The sequence below is a fragment of the Vigna angularis genome, chromosome 1 (assembly GCF_016808095.1).
Source record: "Vigna angularis cultivar LongXiaoDou No.4 chromosome 1, ASM1680809v1, whole genome shotgun sequence".
NCBI classification, from domain to species: Eukaryota; Viridiplantae; Streptophyta; class Magnoliopsida; order Fabales; family Fabaceae; genus Vigna; species Vigna angularis.
Window position 1 is genome coordinate 1,343,656 of NC_068970.1, and position 10,168 is coordinate 1,353,823.

At 36.3% G+C, this 10,168-nt stretch overlaps 1 protein-coding gene across 1 annotated transcript; it reads left to right on the plus strand.

Annotated features, from left to right (window-relative positions):
• The first annotated feature begins 3,040 nt into the window (after positions 1-3,040).
• Positions 3,041-9,854, plus strand: LOC108347060 (protein STICHEL). Its single transcript, XM_017586177.2, has 6 exons — positions 3,041-5,653; positions 5,878-6,097; positions 7,284-7,841; positions 8,363-9,053; positions 9,473-9,551; positions 9,643-9,854. The coding sequence occupies exons 1-6, from the start codon at positions 3,557-3,559 to the stop codon at positions 9,736-9,738; spliced, it is 3,741 nt and encodes a 1,246-aa protein (XP_017441666.1). The 5' UTR covers positions 3,041-3,556; the 3' UTR covers positions 9,739-9,854.
• Positions 9,855-10,168: the final 314 nt, after the last annotated feature.

Consider the following 10,168-nt stretch of genomic DNA (forward strand, 5'->3'; position numbering starts at 1 on the left):
AATTTCTTTTTACTTAGTCGCATATAAAAAATGCACATTAATTTTGTTGTTTATCTTGCATACTAATTAACTCATATTCCTATGAGTTAATACACATAAATAGAATTAAAAATATTTATATAAATGTTGTAATAATAATTTTATTTTAATGTTGTATAATTTTTTTTTGTAATCTATGAGTCTATTATTAATAATAAAATTGAAATAAATTAAGTAAATATAATATTACTATCTCATCAAATAAATATGTAAAAGTTAAATATTTTATAAAAAAAATATCATTTAAACTATCAAAAAAACTTTAACAATTAATGTTAAATACAAACAAGAAAATCAACTTAAAGATTGAAATATTAATTAAATGAAAAAATATGGTAATATATGTTTAAACGGACAAAAATGCTCAACCTACATTCTCATCCTACCCCACCCAATATTATTACCATTTACACAATTTTAGTGAAAAACGAAGCCATGAAACACAAAAGCTTTATTGAAGTAAATTATTGAATTAACTTCTGCACTTATCTTTTTTCTTTCACGACATGCTTGAATCATAATTTGTTCGATAACAGTGCATGTAAATCCAATTTGCTCATTTACGCTATTTTGTTTTTTAAAATATAATGTGTCCATAAACTCCTAAGAAAAATCACGAACCCTTAAGAGACATAAAAACACGATAATTATGATTTTTAAGAATGAATAATTTTTGTTTGTTTGGGAAAAAATATGATAAATTTCTATATTTGTTGTAGACACGGAATGTGATATGGAAGAAATGAATGAGTAATATGTGTGTACTTGGATAAGATCTTACGTAGTGAATGTGACCAAAATCAATGCTCTAACTATCGAAAATAGAGTTGCAATTGCCCTAATTGATTCCATAATGTCCCACAAACTAAAACTCTTTCTGCTGCTAATTATTAACTTCATCTTAAATTTCCTTTTTCAAGGATGTTTTAAGACCTTCCCAATAATGACAACAACATTGTGCTGCTAAAGTAACATCTAATTAATGGCGCCATACCTACTGCATTCAACCCCTTTACCTGCACCGTTGTCTCCCTTTCCCATCATTTTTGGAGTGTGAAGGTAGGTTCTGCAATTACCATCTTTATCAATAGTGAAATTTATCAAAAAAAACAGTTACTATTTGTTTTTACGTTAATAAAATAAAATCAAACGACAGTTACCTCTAATAAGATTGATTCTGCAGTTGTTTGTCGTCGAATTCAACAGGTGACATGTCTAAACCGTACTTTTGTGAACAGTAAGCAGTACAGTGTGATCTGTCAGTGGTAACTCATGCACGTTCAGAGGGTGAAATTAAATCCACCAACCATTTCATTATGGCAAATACAGTAATGAATGTTGTTTTTTTCATTACTAATAATGATTCACATCAATCTGATTTGATTATTACAAGAACAAGGGAAAACATAAGAAGGAGAATTCCCAGAACATACCATACTAATACTCTTAAGACCTGAATTAGATCACATCATAAAAAAAAAACTGGTTTGATTCTCATTTCCAATACTGAATTGTGAAAACGTGGCCTATTGATCCTTAATTAGTTCTTCGAAATTTAAAGTTAGAGGTGTGAGAAGAAAAGTTACTATAAGGATAACAGATTTGTGGCAGCCAAACATCTACAGCGATGATGTTTTTTATCCTTTGATGTCGGGTCTTTCTATCATTTTGAAACAGAATTCACCATTGCATTGTTCACCTATCAATAAGAAACATGAGCTGAGATAAGACCGTTGTGAAACAGATTGATTTTATTTTTATCGTAAGTCTAACTAATTTTGATACTAAGAAGTGAATTTTAAACCTAATTTAGTTTTACAAAATTGGTTTATAAGATGAGATTTGAATTATCTCTAGTCCACGTAATATTATACTGGAAATTGAAATGTATTGAGGTATGAGATTTTGTGTGGAAAATTTCTTGGACTGAAAGTTGGAAGTTTATTTGGTTAAAGAGAATACTAAGAATAAGAAATGGAGAGTGAAAACTACAAGGGAAGGTATCTATCTGAGTCACATGCCTACTTTTGTAGGGTCGCACTAGTGGACACAAAGATAAAGACTAGTGCTAATTCTATACATGAGGACCCTCTGGTGTGAAGCTGTCATTCTCACTGTTTTGCCAAATTATTTTAGAGGCTAAGTGTGGTGCCTAATTTTTATTGTTTGTGTGGAATAATGATAAGAAGAGTGGGTGGTGATAGGCTGGTATTGGCAGGTATCTCCCAATGGTATAATGTAAGCAATACAAAGAAACCATAAAGTGTCACAAGAATTTCACATCATTAGGTAGCTTCTTCAACCGACGTAGATCAACTCACCATGCATTCAATAACAGCAGCTGCGTGCTCAATCTAGGACGGTGATGCAACTAAACTCTACAAACACTATTCCTTCCTATTGCACCAATACACTTCAATGCCCACATCAAAATTCAAACCAGTAATATGGACCTCGTTAGCCACAGATTCCAACAAGATACTTTCTTTGGTTACGTTTGTTTGTCCTAAAGCTAAGTTTCCTAATGAAAATTTTGAGATATTTCACATGATTCTCTCTTGAATACTTGAATATAGTAATTTTTATTTGAATAGGCAAATCAAAGATTCGATCAGAGAAATAGAGAATCAAGTCATATTCTATTATAACTTTTATTTATTTATGGGAAGATGGGTATTAATTGAAAATATGGTGAGAGGAAAGTTGGAGTTTTTATGGGCGATCTATAATTAAAAAGTGGAAATTTGAGTTTTAAGAAGAGAGAAATAAAAAGGGAATGTTGCTATTTTGTCATAAAAAGATGTTATTGTTTATGGATATGATGTTAATGAAATAATAGAGAGAAGGGTGGAATTAGGATGGACAAAAAGTCAAAAATTTGAGGAACAAGACAGGAATCAATCAAGGCGATGATAAAAAAGACATTTTAGGAAGGAAGAATCTTTTTTTGAATTCGCTTATATGATTTCCTTTGTTAGCACCAAATGTGAGTTGGGAGTGTCACCGTGTTTGTAGGGGCCATTTTCTATTTTTATTTTCATTTTGATCCCATCGCACGTTATGTTACGTTAATTGTTGGTTCTTTTTTCGATGATCATCAAAAGCAACCAAACGACCCACTGAATCCTCCCACACACAAACAAACACTCACAGAGATTCATTTCAATTCAACACTTTCACTTCTCGGAGCGCCAAAAGAAAAATGAAACCCTAACGTATTATTAAGAGAAAAATACTCACTCACTAAGAACAAGCAAAGAAAAGAGAGAGAGAAAGAGAGGAGCAGTCAACCAAAAAAGACACCCATTTCGTTTTCACACACGCTCAACTGTGTCATCTGTCAGATCTGCTTCTTCTCTCTCTTTTCCCACTCACAAAGCTGTGATTTTTACACCGTAAACACATACTCCACTCTGCATTCTGAAATGGGTAGTGCATAGGGTGAGTAAAGGTAAATGGGCATTTGTCATTCTTTGTGGGTGCCGGTAGGTTGAAGAAGAGCAAGAAGAAGAAGAAGATGTCAGAAATGCGGGTGTCCGAGCTTCACTTGAAAAAGGAACTCACCCAAATACGCAAGGCTGCTCGAGTTCTCAGAGATCCTGGCACCACATCTTCGTGGAAGTCACCGCTCAGTTCATCAAGATCCGTGGCTGCATGGAACAGAGACAGTGGAAGTAGAAGGCTCAGCACCAACTCTCAACTTGCCAACAATGACAAAGAGAAAGAGAAGGAGAGGGAGAAAAAGGTGTTCTTGTACAATTGGAAGAACTACAAATCTTCGAGTGAGAAATACAACGAGGAAGAAGATGACGATGATGGTGATGATGGGGGGTCTTCGTCGCTTCTTGGGGACAGAGACAGAGACAGTTTGAGTGATGCTCGCAATGGTTGCGACTCTAAGAGTGATACATACCTGGCTGCTGGTGGTACCGGTGGCGGTGGTGGGACTCGTTCTTCTATTTTCAGATGTGGGGATGCTAATCTTGTTTCGAGAAGAACTGTCCCCGTTAAGAAAAAGAGTAAGCAAAATAACCCTCATTTTGATTTTTTAGCAAAATATCAACAGCATAGACAAACGAATCCAGGGAGAAATTTTGTGAGTTCTTCGAAGGCAATGCTCGAGGGCCATTCTTCTTTGCCATTTTTTAGCAGAGATGACTCTGTTGAGTTCTCTGATGATACCGAGGATTACACTAATTCTGAGGGCGTGAGACCGATTTCGGGGACTTCCCCTTTGCTTCTCAAACTCAGGCAAAAGAACTGGTCTCGCTCTTCCTCGAAGTTTTTGAGAAGAAGTCGAAAAGAGGACTCTTCTTATTCTTATAGCACCCCTGCATTGTCAACTAGTTCTTACAATCGGTACGGTCACCGTTATCCCAGCACCCTTGGATCCTGGGATGGCACCACCACTTCCGTGAATGATGGCGATGGAGATGATGAGATTGATGATCATTTGGATTTGCCTGGCCGCCAAGGATGTGGAATTCCTTGCTATTGGTCCAAGAGGACTCCTAAACATAAAGGGATGTGTGGGAGTTGCTATTCTCCCTCACTGTCCGACACTTTAAGGAGGAAAGGGAGTAGCATGCTCTGTGGAAGTCAAAATATTTATCCCAGACACCGCAGATCGGTTTCGGCATCTCAAAAGAGAAGACTTTCTCAGAGGAGTGCTCGAGGTGTCATTCCATTACTCACAAACAGTGGTGATGCCAGAGAAGGGTCGTCTGTGGGAACCGGAAGGAGTGATGATGAACTTTCCACGAACTTTGGGGAGCTTGATCTTGAGGGATTGAGCCGCTTGGATGGAAGAAGGTGGTCATCTAGTTGTAGGAGTCAAGAGGGATTGGAGATTGTAGCTCTCAATGGGGAAGGGGAAGAGGAGGGCACGCCGGAGAATAGTCGCTGTTTCAGCCAAAAGTATAGGCCGATGTTCTTTGGCGAACTGATTGGGCAGAATATTGTTGTTCAGTCACTTATCAATGCTGTTTCCAGGGGACGCATTGCTCCTGTCTATCTGTTTCAAGGTCCCCGTGGAACTGGCAAAACGTCAACCGCTAAGATATTTGCTGCTGCCTTGAACTGTGCAAGTCCTGATGAGAATAAACCTTGTGGCTACTGCAGGGAATGCACTAATCTCATTTCTGGTAAGAGCAGTGATCTTTTGGAAGTTGATGGAACCAATAAGAGAGGAATTGATAAGGCTAGATATCTCCTGAAAAGATTGTCAACTGAGTCATCGTCAGCCTCACCACAATATACAGTTTTGGTTATTGATGAGTGTCACTTGTTGCCCTCAAAGACGTGGCTGGGATTTCTCAAGTTCCTGGAAGAACCACCCCAGCGAGTTGTATTCATATTTATAACATCTGATCTTGACAATGTACCACGGACAATACAATCTCGTTGCCAAAAGTACCTTTTTAATAAAATTAAAGATGTGGATATGGTGACCAGGTTGAGGAAAATATCTACTCAGGAGAACCTTGATGTTGAAGCAGATGCACTGGACCTCATTGCTACGAATGCAGATGGATCGCTTCGAGATGCAGAAACAATGTTAGAACAGCTTAGTTTGCTGGGGAAGAGAATTACTACTTCTCTTGTCAATGAACTTGTGAGTTTGTTGCGACTATTAATTTTTGCCATATTCATGTTTTCAAACACCTAATTATGAGATGATCATATTTTAACAGCTGTCCCAGGAAATAGGCAAAAACAGCCTTTTGGATCTTAAATACGCCCAACAGTTCTAATAATGCTTTTAACTTTACAATTTTTTTTTTTTGCGTAAGTGGTTATGTAGAAACATAATGCTGTTTTCTATATTACCTGCAACAGGTGGGAGTTGTTTCAGATGAAAAATTGTTGGAACTTTTGGAGTTGGCAATGTCGTCAGATACTGTAGAGACAGTGAAAAGAGCTAGAGAATTGATGGACTCTGGAGTTGATCCAATGGTTTTGATGTCTCAACTTGCTGGCCTTATCATGGACATCATTGCTGGGTCATATGCAGTCGTTGACACAAGACCTGATGATTCATTCTTTGGTGGACGGAGTTGTGAGTACAATCCCTAATTAGATTTGTTAACACTTATATATTTATTTATCTTAATGTCCACCAAAATACGTCATTCATCTTAAAACACATAAAATAACTTCGGTGTTATTTAGTGCAATGCCTGTTCCTATTCAAAAGTTTATAATGATCAATAAGTTCATGAACTTTCATCTATAGCCAAAGGATATTGGTAAACGTGAATAAATAGCAGGATATTGCATTTGATACAATGATATCATGCTTGTGCTTAGGCTACTGATTTATCATCCAAGTTAAATCGTCAATGGAAAACCAAGAGAAGGATGTGTATTATGTGATTTATAGTTATGCTCTCTTATTTCTATTTTAGGATGTTCTTTTGCTTTGTATTTATTGGAACATGCATTTGTCAACTGTAAAAGAGTCTGGATCTGCTTCTAAATCCTGTTTTTCGGTTGTGACCGTAGGCTTTGAACAAGGTTGTTAAATCGAGATTCAGATAATGAATCACCAAGCTATTTGTTCTGAACTGTAATTTTGTATCAAATTGTAAGATGTAGGTGCAATTAAAAATTATTTCAAATATATGATATAGATGATATATAGTATTCAACGTAAAGAACTTGAACTACAAATAGATAAAACAACTTTGTAAGAGGTCAAGCTAAGCAAAACTATTAATTATGTCCAAGTTAGTGAAGTTTTTATTACTGAAATGAAAATAGAACATTTGAACAGCTAAATGGAATACATGCATTGAATGTTTCAATGACAAACAAAGGTGGAATAATTAAATAGGATAAGTTTCCAAGTGTTCTTTCCGGTTCCTGTTTTTGCTCACACTACTTTCTACCATTTTTTTTTATAAAAATTGCTGAAAAAATAAAAATATATGAATAGTCGTATTGTATCATAATACGAAATTGTGTACATTCATCCATGTATCATAAGATACATGAAATCTTTTAACATTTATCTTCAAATACTAATTGGTTGGTGACCAAAGTGTCTCAAATTATGAATCATAAGATTTGATAATTGTGACTCTGATACCTATTCCTTTTTGAGTTTTTATATTTCTGGTTCTTTCCTGGACTTCCTGGGTGCTTTGTATCCCTTTTGATTTTTGTTATAATGTGATATTATGATGAAAAATCTATCATCATCTAATGATTATTGAAATGCACACTTGTATTTTTATGCTCAGTGAATGAATCAGAGTTGGAGAGGTTAAAAAATGCTTTGAAGCTTCTCTCTGAGGCCGAGAAACAGTTAAGAACATCCAGTGAACGGTGTACATGGTTCACAGCAACTCTTTTGCAGCTTGGTTCTACACCTTCTCCTGATCTCACGCAGTCAAGCAGCAGTAGAAGGCAGAGCTGCAAGACAACTGAAGATGATCCATCAAGTGTTTCACGAGATGTTACCTCTGGCACGCACAAGTCAGACCCTCAGTATGTGCCTCGAAAGTCACCTTTCTCTGGATCCCAGCAAAAGGCAGTAGATGATGATTCCAAACATCAAAAGGAATCAAAGATTGAAGGTTTCAGCTTGAAATCGAAGCCCTCAAACAGCCCAGTATTAGATGATGGCTCTACAGTTGTATCATCTGATGATCTTATGGTGGGGAATACAATGTATAGGTGCATAGATTCAGGGAAGTTATCTGACATCTGGGTGCATTGTATTGAGAAGTGCCACTCTAAGACATTGAGGCAGCTGCTGCACCATCATGGAAAGCTTGTGTCCATATGTGAAGTAGAAGGTAAGCTAATAACATTTTTTGCTCGAAATTGAAGTTTTCCCATCTTTTATGGTTTATCAAGCTGCTGTTGATATTTCTTCAGTGTGCTTGTTGAAATGATTGGATTTAGGTAAAGGAGAAAAAAAGGGGCAGTAGAGATTCAGAATAGCAGGATACTAATACAGAAAAGAATTACTATCCCGAACCCTTGTTCATACCAGGAATTAGGTTAAGTACTAGATTCCTGATCCTAATCCAATGAGGTAACAAATAAATAACAAAATATGACAGATTCCTTAAGAAAAAGGTTTAATTTCTGATGACATAAAGATTTTTAAAATAAGGAACAAAAGTATCCCTAGAATAACACAACTCATCTTCTATTATGTATCATTCTCACCCTCTAGGATATTCTGAAGATATTTTAGCAATGTTTTAGTACAATGGATCATTTGCATCTTCACAAGAAGCTGCTTTTCACCATAATGACACATTTATTTTATCATGCACAATTCCCTCCTAAAATATAATCCTCATTGCAGATGTTTTGGTAGCATATATTGCTTTTGGTGACGCGGATATTAAAGTTCGGGCTGAGAGGTTTTTAAGAAGCATCACAAACTCCATGGAAATGGTTCTTAGGCGCAATGTGGAGGTCCGAATAATCCACTTGGCAGGTGGAGAAGGTGAAAACAAGGTTAATCTAACAGGTGTAAAGCAGGGTGAGTCAATAGTGGCTAGTGAGAAGGAACAAAGACAGGGTCATGTGAATGGAACGGAGTCTTATTCTACTTTGCCTCCTTTACTTGATAGAAACCTTCAATCTAGGACTGCTTCATCAGATATCTTGGGTGAAGGTAATGGTGGGAGGGAGAGGAGACAAGATAATCCGATGCATAGAATTGAATCCATCATTCGTGAGCAGAGGCTGGAAAGTGCCTGGTTACAGGCCGTAGAGAAAGGTTCCCCGGGATCATTAAATCGTTTGAGACCCGAAAAGAATCAAGTACTGCCACAGAATGGTGTAGACCCGATGGAGTCCATGGAGTCAACAAGATTTTCCTCTCACCAGCATTGGGAAGACGAACCCAATAATGAACTCAAAGTTTTGACCCTTAAAAATGGAAGGGTCCCTCAGAAGGACCAGACTGGTAGAAAGGCAGATCGTTATCCCATGTCCCCAAGTTTATTGCATGACACCAGCTTAGCCACAATTTCTGGAAAAGACCATCCGTAAGTCTTTCTTCCTTCAACATTGCAATTCCCACTCTCTTGTACAAACAATACATATTGCATGTTGAACTCCTTGCATTATACTGTCCATCACTGTTGTGAGATGCTTGACACCATGGTAAAAATGACGCTTGAACTCAATGGAAAAAACTGCATTGAATTATTCCCTTGAGAAACTACGAGTATGTGGTTAATTTATAGAAGGTAGAATTTAAATGGTAAATGTCATAAAATTACTAATACTATTATTTGGACACTTCGGATTGGTTTTAGTTAATTTTGTGGTTGGCATACATGCTTATAGTATATTAGATGCTGCTTTATATCTGATTTATGCATTCAATACAGTCACAGAGACGTACCAAGAAACGGTTGGTGGTTAAAAAAATGAAGTTGTGTTGATTTGTTGGTTACTGCAGGGGATATGAATCGGGGTCAGGAGCTGGTGGTTGTGGGTTTTTATGTTGGAATAAGTCGAAGCCGAGAAGGGTAATGAAGGTAACTTCATTATATTATGTTGCTCTGAATAACCATGTTTCTGAAAAAACTGAACAAAGATAACATCTGTGTTTGTTTTTGTTGTGAGCAGGTGAAAGGTGGCACCCCAGTTAGAGCGCGCAGAGGGGCAAGTTTTGCGTTGTTCGGTGACTGTGGTAAGACAAAGAAAAGGGAGCGGAAAAGATAAAGAAAGGATTTTTAATTTTTTTTTTCTTTGAGCATTCTTGAAGGATGAGAGCGTGAAATGAGAATGTTATGTGGTTCATCCTTTATCAAACAAGTAATAAAGAGGAAATTTAAACCTTTTCGGTTTCCTTATAAAGCAGATTAATTAATTGATTAAGTAGTGATTAACACGATATAAAAGCTATCAGACTAAATAAAGCACCTCACGTTTTCTCATTATTTTTGTGCTTTTACAGCTGTTGGACTAACTTACTTCAACCGCTCTCCATAGTTAACATTGATAATTATTCAGAACTAACTTAACTATAGTTATATATATAGAATCAGGTTAATTATTTATTAAAGGTATATATTGAAAGAAATAAAAACGTAAGTTTAAATGTTCATCATTTTCAAATAATACAAAAAATTATTAATATATATTCATCAAC